This window comes from Rhinolophus ferrumequinum, chromosome 8 (assembly GCF_004115265.2).
Source record: "Rhinolophus ferrumequinum isolate MPI-CBG mRhiFer1 chromosome 8, mRhiFer1_v1.p, whole genome shotgun sequence".
Taxonomy (NCBI): Eukaryota; Metazoa; Chordata; class Mammalia; order Chiroptera; family Rhinolophidae; genus Rhinolophus; species Rhinolophus ferrumequinum.
This window is the reverse complement of record NC_046291.1, coordinates 16,237,634-16,255,016: the sequence shown is the minus strand read 5'-3', so window position 1 is coordinate 16,255,016 and position 17,383 is coordinate 16,237,634. Positions and strand designations below refer to the sequence as shown.

Here is a 17,383-nt window from a genome sequence, read left to right as displayed (position 1 = left end):
CGTGACCAAGGGTGGAGGCCATTGCGGTATGCCACTCCACAAAGTCACAGTAAGCCTAGCACAGTTCACATTTTTATTTCCCCAAAAAGTGCTTCACTGAAAGGTCCCTTTCCCTCACTATGGCTAGCACCGTGCCCCAAGACCAGGATGAAGTATGCCAGGGAAGGATACATCTTATCCTCCTCTGAGTTACCCTCTGGGAGGGAAGTGGCCACGAGTTTTGTCACCATGCCTTAGTCTAGGATTTGGTGTCTTCAGAGACTTCTTCCTGTCCCCGCTGCTGCAGCTGCCACATATCAGCATACACCCCACCTCGGGACAACAGAGCCTCGTGCCTGGGGCAAGAAGGGAAGTGTAAGTCCCAACTACCAGTTTAACCCCAAGAGTCCCTGCCACCAGCCCACAGAGATGACGGGATTGATGAGGGGCAGCTCCTCCAGAGCCCACTGGGACTTCACACTGTTTCCTGGGCCCCCCGATTCAGAAGCCCTGCCCTGTTCATCCTGCTGCATCCCTTACCGTCCTCTCTCCACAACGCAGCCATCCTTGATGACGAGGATCTGGTCAGCATTGACCACAGTTGAGAGCCTGAAAAGTCAGAGATCAGTTACCCACCACACCATCAAAAGGGGGCCCCGCTTGCTGCCTGCTGCCCCAGTTCTGTACCTGTGTGCCACTACGATGGTGGTGCGGTTGGCACACACTTTGGCCAGAGAAGCCTGGATGGCCCTCTCATTGGATGTATCCAGCGCTGAGGTTGCCTACAGAGAGGATCTGGGTAAAACTGCCCCCGCCACCCAAATCCCCAGTGGAAGGAGGATGCAAGCTGCTGGCGGAGGCCTTGGGAATCAAAAAGAACCTGTTGGCGCTTGAGAACTATAATGTGTTTTGCGGATTCATGATCTCTCTCCCGGATGGAAAGCAATGCCCAGCAGGAATGGCATGGGCGTAGGCAGGGGAGGAAGGAAGGGTGAAGGCTGCCCAGGGGCCCTCACCTCATCCAGCAGAATGATGTCGGGGGCCTTGAGGATGGTGCGGGCGATGGCGACACGCTGCTTCTCCCCACCGCTCAGCTTCAGTCCCCGCTCGCCCACCTGCGTCTCGTACCCTGTGGATATTGCCCACTTCCCTCAAATCACATGTGATAAACTTGGTTTCTGTGACCTGATGGGGCAAGGAAGGGATGGAACAGAGGACGGGGAGTAACAAGGCTAAACAGGGCAGGGGAAACTCACCTTCAGGGAAAGCCATAATGGTATCATGGATGCCTGCAGCCTTAGCGGCAGCCTCCACTTCATCATTGCCAGCTATGATGCGGCCATAGCGGATGTTGTTGGCAATGGTATCATTGAAGAGGACAGTGTCCTGGGGCACGACTCCAATGTGAGACCGGAGGGAGATCTGGGTCACCTGGGGCCAAAAGACCATATGCTCTGGTTGTCAGATTCCCCACAGGCCTCGGCAATAAGATGTGCCAGTGGGAAGCACATGGGATGAGAGGCCCTGGGTAACAATCCTGCCACTACCACCCCAAATCCTAGCTAGTTGTGTGGGTAAATCACTCAACCTCTCTGAGTCTGTTTCCCCATCAATAAAGAGGAAATACGCTTTCTCCACCTGCTTCTCTAGATTGCTACAGATCTTTGTACCTGGCACAGCACCATACAAATCATTCTCATGACTCCTACTTGTGGAGGTCAGATAGTGCCAAAAAGACTAAGGCCTTTTGCCCCAGTTTTTTGCAGAGGTCACATCTCTTCCTTCTCTCCCTGGATGCCCAGCACTCACCATGCTTTTACACACAGGCCCCTAAAATTACAGTCTTCTCCCAAACAACCTTACCTGTGAAATGTCCTGCCCATCTATTCGGATGCAGCCAGAGCTGATGTCATAGAAGCGAAACAACAGGCGCAGAATTGTGCTCTTCCCTGCTCCAGAGGGGCCCACCTGGTACATTAGACACAGAGGGAAAACATTCTCAGGCCCGTTGGCTTTGAAGGCTTTCTCTCTCCAATGTCCACGGAGGCTGCCCCCTTCACTCTTGTGACCCATCAGGACAGGGCTCTCTGACTCCACAGCCTGGGTCGCTAGCTGCCATGGGCACTGGAATGAGGGAGCTTGAGGAGGCTGGGCAAATGGCTGGGTCTTCTCTCACCAGGGCCAGGGTCTGTCCAGGCATCACAGTGAAGGACACATCCTGCAGGGTCTCCCGCCTACAAGGGAGTGACACAGTCAGCAGGCCCGCTGCACCCCCAGGGCCCCCTCCCATCACCAGAGCTACTCATAGGCCCCGCCCCTCCCCTGCTTGGGCTCTCTTCCCAGGTAGTGGTGGCTAAGAAGCAGGGATGAGGGGCAGGAAGGCAGTGTGTAAATGGACAGTGGGAAAGGGGGCTGTGGGACGGCAAAAGAGGAGGGGCTCACCCATCGGTGTAGCTGAAATGCACATTCTCAAACTCAATCCGGCCCCTCTGAAAGTGAAGGGGCCCTGCTCCAGGAAGGTCCTTCACCTGGGAGAGTACCACCAACGTGTGCCACCATTATAGGCCTGGTATTCCCCAGACACAAGACACACCATGCAGGTCCCGCTCCCAAACCCCCACTCCTCTCTCTGCACTCACTTCTGTCTCTTCTTTCAGCAGGTCAAACATGTTCTCCATGTCGATAAAGTTGGTCTGGATCATCCTGCAACAAGAGTGCTGGTTGGAGCTCCTCTGAGGAGCTATGGCAATAACAGTGCACCTGGACAGGTGAGGGCCGGGGGTCAGGTTACCTATAGTAGGTGCCAAACCAGTTGAGGGGCATGTACAGCTGGATGATGTAGGTGCCAAAGAGCACGAAGTCCCCGACCTGTGGCGATCCAGGGAAGAGGACCGAGTCACAGGAGGCCCGCGGGCTGTCACCCTGCCCACTTCCTGTCATCTGTCCACTTCCCACCCAGGAGCCTCCTGGCCCATAGGCCTCAGGCCCCTCTTCCCCATCCCCAGAACAATTCTGTTACCTGTAGCTTCTGCTCACTGACAAAGTATGCACAAAGCAGGGAGCCAGCAAGGAGCCCAAGTCCAATCACCATATTCTGGGTCTGATTTAGTAAAACCAGTGAAGCACTTGACTTCCACTCCAAATCCTGTGGCAATAATGTGGGAGGGAAGACCGTCACATATGCACTGTCCTTCACCAAGTGCAAACCTCGGCCCAGGCACCTTCAGCCTCACAGCCCAAATTTTACTCCTCTGGGCACTGGCAATTCCCCAAGGCCAGGCCACTGCTCTCAGTATTAGCCTCCTCACCTGATATTTGATGATGGCTTCTTGATAGCGTTCCACTTCATAACGCTCTGCGTTGTAATACTTCACCTGATGAATGCAAAGCACCACCGTCCGACAGGCCCACAGCAGTCCGGCACCCAGGTCGTTGCCTCCAGACCCTCAGCCCTCCTTCCTCATTTCAAACAGCGCACACCCCCCCAGCTCCTTGGCAGCCCCGGGGGTCACAGGCACACTCTCCACAGCTCTGGGCCTCACACCACTGCCACGGAGGCCTCTGTTACCGTCTCAAAGTTTAGCAAAGAGTCCACGGCTCGTGCCCGAGTAGCATTCTCCTGGGTGTTCATAGCACGTCGGAACTTTGTTCTCCACTCAGTGACCACGATGGTCAGGGCTAGAGAATGACAGGGGGGTAAGGGAGAGAAAGAGATCAAGACATCACTCCCAACAGCAGAGACCACGTTTCTATCTGCGGCCCACCCCATACATACTAACCCTACACTACAGCCCAGGGACCCAGATTCTGAAGAGAGCGCACCCTAAGCTCCCCGAGGGAAGGGGCTGTGCCAAGGTATCTTTGTAGCACACGCAAAGCCTCATCTGTGAAAATGCTTTTGGTGAACAAATGCAGGCAAGCTGCATCCTTGACCCACATCCAGCGAGCACCTGATGTGACCAGGATGCCCTTCCTGGCCCCCCACCCGGATGGAGCTAAGGTTCCCTTGGCAAAGGAGCATGCCCACCCACCAGATTTGGGGAGCAGCAGGAGCCCATTCAAGTCCGCTAATCTATAGCCTCCCAAACTGGGTCACTCGAGTAGGGGCGGGGCGCATGCCCAAGGGAGGTGCTGGAGAGTTCAGGGAGCTGCTTTCGCCGAGCGGCACTCACTGAGGTAAAGACTCATGCACAGGAACACAATGAGGCCAAACCAGGCGTTGAAGAACATGCTGAAGTAGATGATGCCGATGACGATGTCCGCCAGCGTGGGTATAATGTTGAACACCAGGTAGCTGGAAGGGCAAGCCAAGTGACAGGAAGGATCAGGGGCTCGGAGCCAGCAACTCGACCGCTAGGAGTTTCAGTGCAGTGTTTTGTTTTCAACAGCCACAGACTGGACTCAGGCTAAATGCCGCTTAGGAGGTGTATGGCTCAATGAAACAGCATGCTCTGGGTCAATTGCAATGAGCGAGGGAGACCTTCATGCTCGGATGGGAATACATCTCCGTAATTTGTGTGTGTGTGTTATTTATTTCCCCTTTCTTCTGCGTCCCCCGCTCCCACTCCGGTTCAAGCCGTTGTTTCTCAGTCTAGTTGTGTAGGACACAGCTCCCTGGCCCATGCTGGTATTATGAGACTTGTGCTCCCGCCAGCTGGGGAAGTCAGTCGCCAGTCGTCAGTAGGCCGCTCACAGCAGCTCACGATGGCTGCTGACCACTCACACTGGCCGCCAGCAGCTCATGGAGGTGCACACAGCAGCCCACTGCAGCGCACGCCAACCTCTGGCTGCTCAAGGCAGCACAGCTCCAGGGAGAGCTGTTGTTCAGAGAGCTGTTGTTCACAATCTTAGCTGTAGAGGGCGCAGATCACTGGCCCATGTGGGAATCGAACCGCTCACCTCAGTGTTAGGAGCAGGCTCTCCACCTGAGCCACCGGGCCAGTCCCTCCATAATGTTTTGTTAATAAACAATGCCTATGTCATGATACCATTAGTTTTACCTGCACAATACCCCATTAGTTCTGAGAGTCTGCATACATATTTGTAAAAATGCAAAGAAGCAGAACTCAACGTACTAAATGGAATGGGAACCACGGGAGAACTGAGTGGAATTCAAAAGAGATTTGCTCTCGGGTCTACTCTACATTATTATGACAGCATATGTACATTAATCTTATAATTAGGAAAGAAAAAGAGAGGAGGGGCAGCTCCTCAAGCTGGGTCTGTTCTCCAACAACCCCTCCATCCCTGCTTCTCCAGCCCTACCCTCCCACACTCCCTTTCCATGGGCTTGGCACCTGAGCAGCCCGGTGACACTGGACGTGCCCCGGTCCACGATCCGCAGCACCTCCCCTGTGCGGCGCCCCAGGTGCCAGCGCAGTGAGAGATCATGCAGGTGGGAGAAGAGGCGCAGCTCCACCTGCCGTGACGTGAACTGCTGCACCTTGATCCACAGAAATGTGCGCAGGTTGCTCACGAAGCCTGGGGGGAGCCAGGAGCAGTTTCAGTAGGGCTGAAGGGTTCAATGTCATTAGCCCTGCACCAAGATGTGAAAGGTCTGGGAACACCAAAGGGCCTGGGGGAGGAGACTATCAGAGGAGGGAGAGGGGCAGTGCCCACCAGGGAGAAAGCAGAGTCCCTCATACCTGTACTGCCAGTGCCACCGCCCTGGAGGAACTTGAGAAAGACATAGGTGGTAACAGTCCAGGCTAGGGAGTGCCAAGGTGCCTTCTCAGTCAGTAAGTTTACTATGGAGAAAACAAGTCACAGCCCACTTATGGCCCGTAGGACTCTTCAGGAGAGACTGCCCCAGGCACCAGCCATAGCTTCTTTCTAACCACCCAGCTCCAAACTCTGTCCCACTGGTCTAAGTTAGGGTCCCCCCTCCCACCAGGCCAATGAAGGATCACAGCACTGAGCTGTTACTCCTTCTCCCCCTCACCTATGTCCCTATAGAAGATGGGGACCAACACGTTCAGTCCCCGGTCCAACCCCATGAGCCCTAGGCAGATGAGCACAACAAACTGCAGAGCTGGACTCCCCCGAGGCCACAGGTAGCCACTCAGTAGGCGAAGCTTCCTGCCAAAGTCTCGCCAGGTAGATTGTGGTGGTCCCTCTGTTGACTGAACCTAGGATGGCGAAACACATAGGTGAAGGGACTCAGAAATCAAAAAGAAGTGCACTAGCCAGAAACCTTCTAGGGAAAATGTATGTGATTACAGCTTCCAGGTATCTTAGACTCACAAGTGACCCCTGATGGGGCCAGAAAGGCTAACAGGGCACACAATCTGAGATTTGGAAAAGAAGCAGTTCATTTTAGTGGGAAAAAATGATAACGGAATGAAGTTAAGACAGACCGTAAGGTTCAGAAATTGAAGTTTACCTGGCTCCTCTCTACGTCTTGATTCTGTTCATTGACCTGCAAGGTGTAGGACTGGGGACGAAGTCCAGGGGCCCAGAGCCCCAGGACAAAAAGCCCTCCAGAGACCACATACCGCAGCACCCACAGGCTAAACTGAACCTAGAATGAAACATATGTAGGGAGAGTATCAGGCAGGGCCAAATCCCATTGTTACGACCTACAACAGGGCTGGGGACTGGTGTAGGGCACACGCCCAGGTCCTCCTCAGGGGCCCAACATCTAATGGACTGAAAAAAAAATCCACAATGACTCAGCACAGACACGCCCCAGCAGCTGGCTATCAGCTCCCAGTCCATACCTACCCCTCCCTTCTTTCCTTTCTTAGAGTCACCCCAAAGCATGGAGCCAGTATGACCAGGCAGGACATCCTTCTTCCCACCCCGCCACGCATGTTTCCCCTCTTCCCATGAAGTCCCTCACCTGCTGGCCCAAGTCAGCCCTTGCCCACCACCACAGTGGGCTGTTCCAAGATACCAGGGCCAAGTTCTCCGCGGCAAACGCCAGAGTCCAGAGGAGCAGGAGACACGGGCTGTGACTGAACTTGATCCAGGCGCCCATTGCTAGCTTCTGCCGTGCCTGGCTCCGTTCCACGACAAGCAGCCCCAAGCCACAGGCGCTGGCCAGAGTCCCGAGTACAGAAGCCAGCAGTAGGTAACCTGGCAGCGGGGCCCCTTGGGCAGTGCCCACCCGGCCAATCAGGCCGGCTAGGGGCAGCGCCACCTGAAGTGTGGCCAGAAGCAGCTGCAGCCCGTAGGGAGCGACACGAGGACCGGTCCCCCAAGACAGCGCATCGATACCACCAGGCCGCTCCCGACGCTTGCAGGGAAGGACCAGCACCAAGGCCAGAGCCCCCAAGGCAAACAGTATCGAGGGCACGAGCGTGAAGAAGAAGCAGGGACTCAGGCCACCCTTCGCCCAAGCCGGACCCACGGGCCCTTCGGCCTCGCAGTAGTTGCCCACAGTTACCATGGCAATGCGTACCCGCCTGTCGAGGCTGCGGGGACTGCGGGACGGGAGAACCGGACCAGCCTCTCGGGGCGGGGCGCGGATGCCGGGGTGTCTGGGGTCATGGAGCCGCGGGGCTCTAAGCTGCAAGGGTCGCGGCCAGGGACGCACGTGGAACTGGCCACACCGTCCACTCGCTTCGCGCACGCGCCGCCGCCACGCATTCACGCAGGGCACGTACGCCGTCTCCGCCCGTCCGCCCCTCGATCGCTGCCCGGGACCCTCCAACCAAGTCCCGGCCCGCAGGAATGTTCCGAGTCGAGCCGCAGCTGTCCGCAGCAGCCCCGCCCACCGAGGCCGCCCGCAGCGTCCCCGTATTGGGCAAAAGTCGTCGGAGGGGCGGGGTGAAATGATGCAAGCGGTGAAGGCAAAATAGACCGGCGGAATTGGCTTGGTCACGTGCTCAGAGCGGGAAATCTGACCGTCCTGCCGGAGACCTTGACCTCCAAGGAACCATGGGTCAGAAAGGGCCCTTCTGCTAGCCAGCTAGCTCGGTATATCCGAGCGACCTCATAGGCCCACTTTCCTACAGGGCCCGTCCCCGTCCCCAGCTACCTGGAGGCATCACACGCACCCCACTCCGCTGGTTCCCAGAACCCTAGCCGCGCGAGACAATAAGACCGCGACCTGGTCAAAGGCCCTTCTTTATTAAGGGTTATCAAGCTGTACACGGTCCCCACTCCGTTCCGCTGTGAGTTCCGGTAGCGCAATTCACCACCCACCCGCTGCGGACCAGAGCTGGGTGAGGGGTGGGTCGGAGGGTAGGAGCTGGGTCCCAGCATGCAGTGCGGCAGCCCAAAGCCTAGGGCAAATCCGTCTGGTCGCCCCTCCATCCCCCTCTAGGGGACAGTGGGAGGCAGGCCAGAGCTCTCTTGCTGGGAAGTCGACAGCCGAGGGCACACTCCAGCTCTGACCCTTGTGCAGGTGGTGGGAGGTACAATAAGCAGCAATGGGGGCCAGGAAGACCTCAGTCTCCCAGGGGCCCATCCTAAAAATTGGAGAGGGCAGCAAAGAATTTCCATTCTGCTCCTGCTATTTAGAAACCTTTCTTTTTAGTGTCAAGAGATAACGTGAGAGGAGCTGAGAGCTAGGGCCTCCACGCCAATGCAAAGCAAAAGCTGAACAGAAGGGGAGCAAGCGAACAGAATGGGAGCAAGCAGCACACATGCCAGTGATGTGCAGGAAAGAGAGAGGTAAGCAGGCTGCAGCACTGGGAGAGAACTGGGGGTGAGGTAAGGGCCACAGCCGGAGCTGCTCATCTGTTCAGGGTTGGGGGAGGGAGGCTGCAGAGGTTGAGGGTCCAGGCCCAACCTCCCCACTCCACAGTTGGCACAGGTTCTCCCTGGTTGGCAGCTTCTGTGGTGGGCAGTCCTTTGGAGACTTGCAGGGGTGGGTGCAAAGGTGGCAGTACTGGGGCTGGGCTGGGGACCAGTTTCTAGCACCACACTCTGAGCCAAGGAGGTTCCTAGGGATGAGGCTACAGTCCTGTGTGCCCTGGTTCCTAGGCCCCCAATTTCTCTCCTGGGGCTGTGGCAAGCCCAGTATTGGCACCTCCCTTGGCCAGGCACGGACACACAAACACCACACGCGTGGAGCCAGGCAACACTCAGAGAAGCCCTCCATGGCGAGCGGATGGGATGGCAGGGCAACAGTGGCCTCCATCCTGGGGCATAGGGACCTTCCTCAGCCTTGTCTATACCTGTGGAGAGAAAATGGTTGGTAGTGAAGACAGTCTTCAGCTATCTGCTTACCCAACAGAAGCCTGGAGACAAAGGAAAAGTAAAGCTTGATTCTTGGGGAGGTAAGAGAAGGAAAAAAATCAAGCCCTGGATTTCAGAGGTGAGGGAAGAAAGGAGATGCAGTATCTCTGCATGAGAGGCATCCTTCTCATGGAAAGCTTTGACCTCAGCCTAGAAGTTACTACTTCTGGCAGTTGTTCTTGGGTCTTAGAGCCCTTACCTTGTGCACCTGAGGGGGAAGCTCATCTTCCGAGCCCTCCTCGGGCACGGGCTCTGGGTGCCTTGATGCTGACTGCCCATCTTCAGCCCAACCTCCAAGAGGCAGCCGAGAGAAGTGAGAGGGAGCCCGGGGCACTGTGCCAGGATCTGAGACACACGTAGACATACTCTTAGAATCAGTACAAACAAGAATGAGAAGAAGGGTTCTGGGGCTGTCCGGAGTGGGGTGGGGAGGGGTTAGTCTCCTGGGCCTGGTCCCTCTGATCTCTTTCTTCCCCACGATGCCCCAAAAGAACCACCCTTCCCTGAAGGTTGTGTCCTCCTGGACTCCCACTGGATACCTGTGATGCCCCCGTAGCGCCTCTGGAAGCCCCCCTGCAGGGCAGTGGTCTCAGGTGCTCCGGGCCGGGGTGCAGCACAAGGATAGCTGGCAGAGCGGGGGATAGGTTGGGGGGCCCGGGCTCCGTCTCCCCCTTCTTCAGGGGCACTCTCCCCACTCTCATCACTCTCCCGGCGGTGCCACACATGCCGCTCAGGTTCGGCCTGGGCCTGCTGCTTGTGAAGCTGCGAAGTGGGGGACCCGTTAGTTGAGAACAGAAGGCTATCTGTCTGAAACAGCAGTTCCCCACTGCGGTCTCAGCCAGTTCCCATTTATACTGTCTCACCTAGAGTCACTGAACCCGAATACCTATTGTGTTAATAGTGTGTAACATACATATGATGTTTTACAGGTTAAATTCTCAGCAGACCCCTGGAACAGGCCTGTGCATAGGTTGTAAGGGCACTCATTGTACCTAGTCATTTGATTCAAGAACAATCTGCAGATCTAAGTGCCAAGCACTCTTTTAGGCACTTGGGATACAGCAGTGAACAAAACAGACAAAAATCCCAGCCTTTGTGGAGCTTATATACTCGAAAGGAGGGTGGGGAGAGGCTAGGCAGTAAACAAATAAGAAAGAAAATACAGTATGTCAGATGGTGTTAAATGCTATGGAGAAAAATGGAGCAGGGAGACTCAGGAGGGTGGGCAAGGGAGGCCTTTACTCCAGGTGGTCAGTGTTGGTCTCATGGAAAAGGTCAGAGCAGAAACCTGAATAAGGAGAAGGAAGGAGCCATATGGATGTCTCAGGGAAGGGGATTCTTGGCAGGGAAACCACGAGCGTGTAAAGGCCCTGGGTGAGAATAAGGCTGGCTAAAAGGAAAGGAGGTGTATGTGGGAATGGAGATTGCAGAGCAAGTAAATGGCAGAGCAGGGATTTGAACCTATGTCTTGCTTCTCCACGTCTAAAACCCTCTATTCTATTTTTCAACTGCCACCTTGGTTCTATGGCCCTGCCCCTTGCTGCCCACTCACCTGGTGCATATAGAGGGCATGCAGGCTCATTTCGGTGGATGCATATTCCGACAGCACTAAGCTCTGCAGCTGTCCTTCCCACACGCTGCTCCCGGAGCTGGCTGTCCTGGCATCCACCCTGTCCCCCCAGCACAGACAGATAGCAGTCATCAACATTTCTGAGACCCCCACACACAAGTTGCTGGGCACTACTGCCATGCCCTCCCATCTTGGCCCACCTCTACTCACCCAGAGCCTGTCATGGTGCTGTGAGCCCGGCCCGTAGGAACCTGACCAGGTTGCAGAGGGGAGAAGGAACGCAGAGCAGAGGCGACTTCAGCCCTGTGCCTGGAGCCCTGCAGGTCTCTGGGCAGTGGGGCGCCCCGGCAGGATGAGCCAGCTACCACATTTGCAATAAGGCTCAGTGGCTATGAAAGAAAGTAGAACTGTCAGGGCCTGAGGGAGGCCTCGGGCCCAGTGTGCTGCATGTCAGCACCCAATGGCACAGAGTGAACAGGCAGAAGGAAAACTGGAGGGTAGGTGCTTCCACCCCGTGCTAAGTCCTCAACTCCAGGTCCTGGAGTCCACTCTGCCCGTCATTTCCCAGTCCCCAGGAACACACCTCAGACTCAGATTGCAAGGACTGGATGGACGTAAAGAGGGCATTTTCAGGGAGCAGACCCCCTTGGGCAAGGCCAGCAGCTCCTCCGTCTCGCTGAACCTGCTCCTTGAGGAAGCCTAGGAAGGCCGTGCTCTCACGTGGTGGCTGCCAGCCAGGGTTGGTGATGGCAAAGTGCATGAGTGACAGCTCTGTCTTCCCGTCTTCGGCTTGCTGGTACACTGAGGCCTCCGTCTGCCCAGCGGACAGCCACTGCACAAAGGAGGCTGCAGTGAGCAGAACTGTCCTCGCACAGGAGTCCCTTTTGTACCCTGCCTGTTAGGGGGCAGTTTTGCCCTGGGAGGACAGACTGCCATGCACTGCTGTCTCTTGTCCAGCGGCCCATTGTCCACCCCGGGAGTGGCCACATGCTGGACTAATTGCTTGGCTTGTGCCTTCCTCAAGGGAGCTGGGCCAAGGGTGCAAATTTAGGGCTAAAATCCAGCCCAGGCTCCTGGTTAGCAAGCAGTGTGTGCCCTGGTGCAGGGCTGCCCAGAAGCAGGGCAGCCTATTTGTGATTTGTTACTCAGAAGGGGTGCCTTTATGCAGTTTGTCCAAAGCCACTGTCTGTGCCAGCACCGCCTGTCGCCACCTGCCCCCATCCCCACCCAGTACCTGGGGATGCCCATGCTGGCGAACATCCATCTGGGCAAAGGAGCAGGTATCTCCAACACCAACGACCTCCACGGTGAAATTGCGGAAGAAGTCTATGATCTCCAGGGCGCGTGGGCGCAGGCAGAAGATGAGGATGAGGGGTGTGACAATGGGGCTCAGCAACTCTTCCAAGATGAACACCTGAAAGGGGGGGACCGAGGTCACGAGAGAGCGGGAGGGCCCCAGCACTCACCACCGAGCTATCAGCCAGTTTCTAGCAGGCCCTAACTCCAACTCCACTCACTGCCTTGTACTGGAAGAGCTGGGCAAACTCGTCCCGGGTCTGCGAGCGGTGGGCATTACCCTGCCAGTGGTCAGGCATGTAGTGGATATGGGCAAGGATCACGCGGAGCAGCTGCTCAGGGCAAAACACCATGTGCTGGTCCGGGATGAAGGACCTGTGAGATCAGGGTCACGGTGAGACGGCAGCCCTTCCCGGAGCGCTAGTGCGCTCGCTCCCACCTGCTGCCCTGCCCACCTGCACACAGTCACGGTGACCCCCAGGAGTGTGACGGTGGTGAGGACGTGCTCCACAGCCAACACATCTTCATCGTAGATGGTGAGGGCGATGAGCACAGCTAGGATGGAGCCAGCGAAAAAGGCGCCGTTCTTGGCCAGCAGTGTCAGCAGAGGTGACAAGAAGCAATTCATGTACTTGGAGGCAGGCTTGTAGCCGCGGCTGAGGCGGGACTGCAGCTCGTGCTCCAGCTCATTGAAGTGGCGGAGATAGCAGCGGCCATACAATGACCAGCAACGCGCTCCCAGGGCCCCCGGCTCCCGCTTCAGCACCTCGGCATAGCTGAAGAAGGCATAGAGGATCTGCCAGATGAGGATGAGGGGGCAAAGCAGGAAATTGGCAATGCCAATCCACAGGATACGGTTGCTGAGGCGCTGGGCCAGCTCTAGCCGTTGCCCCCCGCGTTTGTACTCAGCCTTGAGGCTCCATTCATTGAGAAATAGAGAGCCAGGTCCCCAGAAGAGGATCAGCTCGAAGTTGTACTTGAGACCCCGGGTGAAGAAGACGGCCTCCCCAAGGCCTGGCAGGCGGAAGCGCAGGGGCAGGAGGGATTTGTTAACCAGCGCCACCATGTAGTTCTGGAAACGCAGGATGCGGTGGTAGATGTCCAGTTCTGTCAGCTCGCGCTTGTGGATGCAGATCTGGTGCTCTTTCTGGGTCTGCACGATCCGAGCCTGCACTTCCTGCCACGTGCAGTATGGAAGGGCAGACTGCGGGTGGGGAAGGGACACGGTATGAAAGGTGGGGTGGTTACCTCGCCCCCTTGCCCTGCATTAGTTGTGAGGCTCGGGTCCTGTGCTTAGCTGAATGGAGCCCTTAAACAGATGCGCCCTGACTTGCCAATGATGCCTGAGCATGCCTGATGTCCAGGAATACACCCAACCCTTCCCAAGCTGTAGTAGAAGTTTTGGGCTGTGGTGCTAACTGCCCAAATTTCCAGTCTCACCATGGGGATGCGCAGAGCATGCAGGTAGAAGGAGTGGATCTCCCAGTAGCAGCAAATGTTATAGATGAACTTGATAAGCCGGTGGACCCAGAAGACACCAGCGATGACCAGGATGGTGATGAGGGAGCCATTTTCCTGAATTCTGATGGGGAAAAAAGAAGAGGAGGAGGCGTGCCCTTAAGGAGTCTTGGCAGACGTGCTGGTCTCATGAAGGATCTGGTGAGGCTGAGCCTGAGTCTGTGTTCTAGGGAATGTGCCTCACACTCCATTCCCCACCTGCTAGCAGAACCATAGGCTCTGGTGCCCTCTGACCTGTAGCCCTTACCTGGCACTACAGACTTGGGCAGGCAAAAAGGCATCTGGCAGAGTAACCTTGACGGGCTCGGTAGGGTGAAGACTGTGGTTCACCATCTTATTGGCAAATAGGATGTCGTAGTCCACACAGCTGACGAGGAAGGTGGTAAAGGCAACCACAAAGAGGAACTGCCTGGCGAGTTGGGAAAAGGGGGCGCAGTCCGAGAGTCAGAGAGGCACCAAGGAAATAACATGGGAAACAGAGGGGTCTGGAAGCAGCAGAACAAGATTAGGGAGCCACCTCTGGGAAATGGAGGGGCTGGAGAACTCCCAGTGGGCTCTCTGTACTGCTCAGCCCCACAGGGCTGTCTCGGGCACAAACCTGCTCCTATTTTTGCTCTTAGCCGCAGGCCCCACAGAATCAGCCTGCTTTCCTTGCCTCATAGTAATTTCTGCCATGGCTTACTGGACTCCTTCAAAAGTCTTAGGATTATTGTCTCTGGTCCCCAATCCCCAATTTCCTTTTGAGATGGTAGTTAGAAGCCCTTTGGGGGTTTGAACTCTTTTCTTATTGAGGGAGGGTTTCCCAACCCCTATCCCCTTGGCAAGGCCTTATGGTTCCTTCCTCTTAGGAGGCTCTCTGCCCGGCAGCAGGCCTAAAGTGCAACCAAGGCAGAACAGAGGCACTTTTCGCAAGTAAGTGGCTGGCATCCCTGACTGAACCACACCCATTCCACTGGAGCACTGATGAAATGATCAAGTCTGAGTTCTTTTTGTGGTAAAGGCAGGACTTGGAAAGCTTTACTTATACAAGAGATAAAAAAGGTGAAGGCTGTAAATTTTGGTGCCATACCCAGTGCCAGAACTACAAAGGTTTGTAGGATTTTGAGCCTAGGACTGAGTTGTTTTGGCAGGTAGGGCCAGGGGTGGGCTCAAGGAGAGGAAAGACTGAGATGAATTCCTTCACCAAATTACCCATCCCTTCTTATACTTACATGAGCTCAAAGATCTCCCCAATGAGCATACAAGTGAAGCCATTCTTCTGGTGTAGATTATAAACGTGTAATTCTTAAGAAAAAGTGGTTGGTAGAGATAGCAATTAAGAGCACTTGGGTGTCATATACCTGAGTTTAAGTCCTGGCTCTATGACTTTCTAGCCGTGTGACTTTGGCCAAGTTAACCTCGCTAGGCTTTTGTCTGTGGTGTTATATTGGGAATAATAGCATCTGTCTCATAGGATTATTAGGGCTAAGAAAGTATTTAACAAAGCTGACATAGAATGAGTCAAAAGACATTAATTATTATGGTTATTAGTATCTCATCAAAAAGGAGGAACACCCTTAGAAAGATTCCCTATAAATTAATACCACAAAGTGAAAAACACGTAGCTCTTGGGAAATATGGGGTATCGTTATTTATAATAATCATTATTTCCCAATGTCTTTCAGCCTCAGGAAGAGTTCCATCCCCCTCCAGGGATAAACGCACCCCAACTTCCTATTAGGAGCCTGGCTTAGAGAGGGCCTAAAGGTCCCACAGCTCCAACATGGAGACACAAAGGATATTCGAGAGAAGAAGAGGTCAAGGTTTTCAATGTGGTGCCAAGGTGCTGTGGGGCACAGGAGCAGAGATGTCAGAGCCCTGAAGGAACATGAGCCCCTTGCTCCCTCAATGTTCCTCCGCCAACTCTCCCCGATGCCCCCACTCTGGCTATCATGGTCAAGAACTCACACTTGCTCCCCTCAGGGACGTGCACCAATAGGTCCTCTTCTCCTGGGGGTGAATCGCTGTAGGAGGCCTCTAGGCGCTGGTATTCAGTGTCAAACTGCGCCATCACCACCGCCCCCTGTCCACCTTATCCACCTGCCAGTGATGAGGAAGAAGAGACCCAGGGTCAGCCCGCAGTGCTGCTTGTCTGCTGCCCTGCCTACTAGACCAGGGCTGAGGAAGAATCCTTGGGCTTGGTCTCTACTACCAGTCTTCTTGGCTCAAAGGCAGAGGAGGAGTAGTGAAAAGAGAGCAGCAAGCTCGGGGCTTGGGAGCCCTTAACGGACTAATAAGGTCAGTCATTCCCAGAGCCTTTACTGAGGCTTGCTGGCCTGAAGCCAGACTCTACCCCTTTGGGGGAGTGGTTTTATTTTCTTTGCAGTGAAGAGGAGGGGCCCTCCCCCTGCCCTCCTGGAAAAACCCTGGTCTCCTAAGAGACTAGCAGTTTGGAAGCACTTTGTAAACAAAGGTTTGAAATAAGCACATGGCCTTACCAGCTCCATGGACAGTGTCTGCTCCACTCCAACCCTGGATGCTTTGGCTCTGCAGCTGCTGGAAGAGAAGGTGTCAGGCCCCAGAGAGGGGCGAGCGGGGATAGAAAGAAACCCAACCCTCCCTCCCCCCATCCCGACCCCCTACTAAGAAGAGGCCAAACATGGGACAAGAAGGCAGCAGTGGGAAGAAGCACCCTTCCAGCCTGGGGCTACCGCACTTCCTCTGGTAGTACTACACAGGGCCACTCATTCAGCTGGAGGAGCCCAAGAAGTGGCTTATTGAAGACTGAGTCAGTGCAGGCGAGGCCAGGAGGCCCCTCTGGGCTGTCTCTCCATTGCTCTCCCTCAGCCTCAGAAATTGGGCTGCTCAGGGTCCACAAATCCCCAAACCCAAAACCCAAGAAGAGAACCTTTACTGAAGAGGACCTTTCTGGTTAACCCCTTCCCCGGCTTCTCTAGCACTGGAGGCCTAGCAGGCGGCATAGATAAGGAGCTCCTGGGTGGGGGGTCCTGACTGAGGCAATGTAGATCCAGATCCTGGGCGAACTGTGTTCCCTAGGTCCCTGGAGCCAGGCACGATCTAGGTGGAACTCACCCAGTCAGTGCAGACCCTGGGGCCGGGGAGTACGGTCCCATCTGGCCCCAGTGGGATTCCCTGGGTTAGTGAGAGCCCTGGGTCCAAAGGAGCTGACCAAGCCCTCAAGGAACTCACCACGCTCACTCACCGGGGCACTGTGGACCCAGGGCCCATGGAGCCCCGGCAGGCCCGGCCTGGGCTCAGGGGTTCCTCCGGATGTTGGAAGAATGGAGCCAGTCCGACAGCAGATACCTCAGGTGGGCTGGGTTGCCTCCCCTCACCCAGCCGCTACGACACGAGCCCAGCGCGCCCCAGGGTCGACCGTCCCCAGGCCAAGGGCTCGGCTCCCAACAGCGGACAACCTCGCGCGCGGCCCCGACGTCCGCGCGCACGCGCGCCCCCGCTATCAAAACATTTCGGCTGCGCGCATCCGCCCCGCCCGCGGCGCCCCCTCCCCGTTACCCGCTGCAAGCTCACTTAAGGCTCCGCGGTCACCCTTGGTCAGGCCCAGGACGGGTTCTGAGATACCAGTAACCGGTCTCGCGTTCCACCTCAGGAACCGTGTGATCGGGGTGATTCCAGGGCCTCGGAAGGCTCAGTTGGGCTCAGCCAGACCCAGAGCGCTAGGCCCACTGACTGCCACTCACTGTCACCCGCAGCCAGCCTGACCAATAACAATGGGGGGTGGAGACACAACGACCAATTCTCGGCTTCGGAGGTGGGACTAAAGGCTCAAGGCGGGTCTTGAACGGTCAGAGGACCAATAGGACGCTCTATGTG

At 55.9% G+C, this 17,383-nt stretch overlaps 2 protein-coding genes across 9 annotated transcripts; both read right to left on the bottom strand.

Annotated features, from left to right (window-relative positions):
- Window positions 1-59: 59 nt before the first annotated feature.
- On the bottom strand, window positions 60-7,699 carry ABCB6 (ATP binding cassette subfamily B member 6 (Langereis blood group)). The gene is made up of 19 exons (XM_033112039.1): window positions 6,821-7,699; window positions 6,362-6,499; window positions 5,921-6,107; window positions 5,625-5,726; window positions 5,277-5,460; window positions 4,152-4,273; window positions 3,548-3,657; window positions 3,288-3,353; window positions 2,999-3,124; window positions 2,771-2,847; window positions 2,619-2,682; window positions 2,422-2,507; window positions 2,156-2,213; window positions 1,843-1,947; window positions 1,236-1,410; window positions 996-1,108; window positions 667-761; window positions 520-588; window positions 60-335 (listed from the first exon to the last, which is right to left on the bottom strand). The coding sequence occupies exons 1-19, from the start codon at window positions 7,367-7,369 to the stop codon at window positions 239-241; spliced, it is 2,523 nt and encodes an 840-aa protein (XP_032967930.1). The 5' UTR covers window positions 7,370-7,699; the 3' UTR covers window positions 60-238.
- A 333-nt stretch (window positions 7,700-8,032) lies between these two features.
- Window positions 8,033-17,253, bottom strand: ATG9A (autophagy related 9A). Of its 8 annotated transcripts, none has more exons than XM_033112040.1 (16): window positions 17,081-17,253; window positions 16,027-16,084; window positions 15,497-15,628; window positions 15,331-15,374; window positions 14,761-14,825; window positions 13,797-13,958; window positions 13,472-13,613; window positions 12,487-13,235; window positions 12,253-12,406; window positions 11,970-12,149; window positions 11,319-11,567; window positions 10,946-11,124; window positions 10,718-10,835; window positions 9,705-9,927; window positions 9,365-9,510; window positions 8,033-9,104 (listed from the first exon to the last, which is right to left on the bottom strand). In XM_033112040.1, exons 3-16 carry the CDS (start codon window positions 15,597-15,599, stop codon window positions 9,099-9,101), a joined length of 2,520 nt encoding a protein of 839 aa, XP_032967931.1. In that variant the 5' UTR covers window positions 15,600-15,628; window positions 16,027-16,084; window positions 17,081-17,253; the 3' UTR covers window positions 8,033-9,098. The 8 variants fall into 8 exon arrangements, with proteins under 8 accessions (XP_032967931.1, XP_032967933.1, XP_032967935.1 ...); XM_033112042.1 differs by having other exon boundaries at window positions 16,027-16,081; XM_033112044.1 differs by lacking the exon at window positions 17,081-17,253 and adding an exon at window positions 16,739-17,005.
- Window positions 17,254-17,383: the final 130 nt, after the last annotated feature.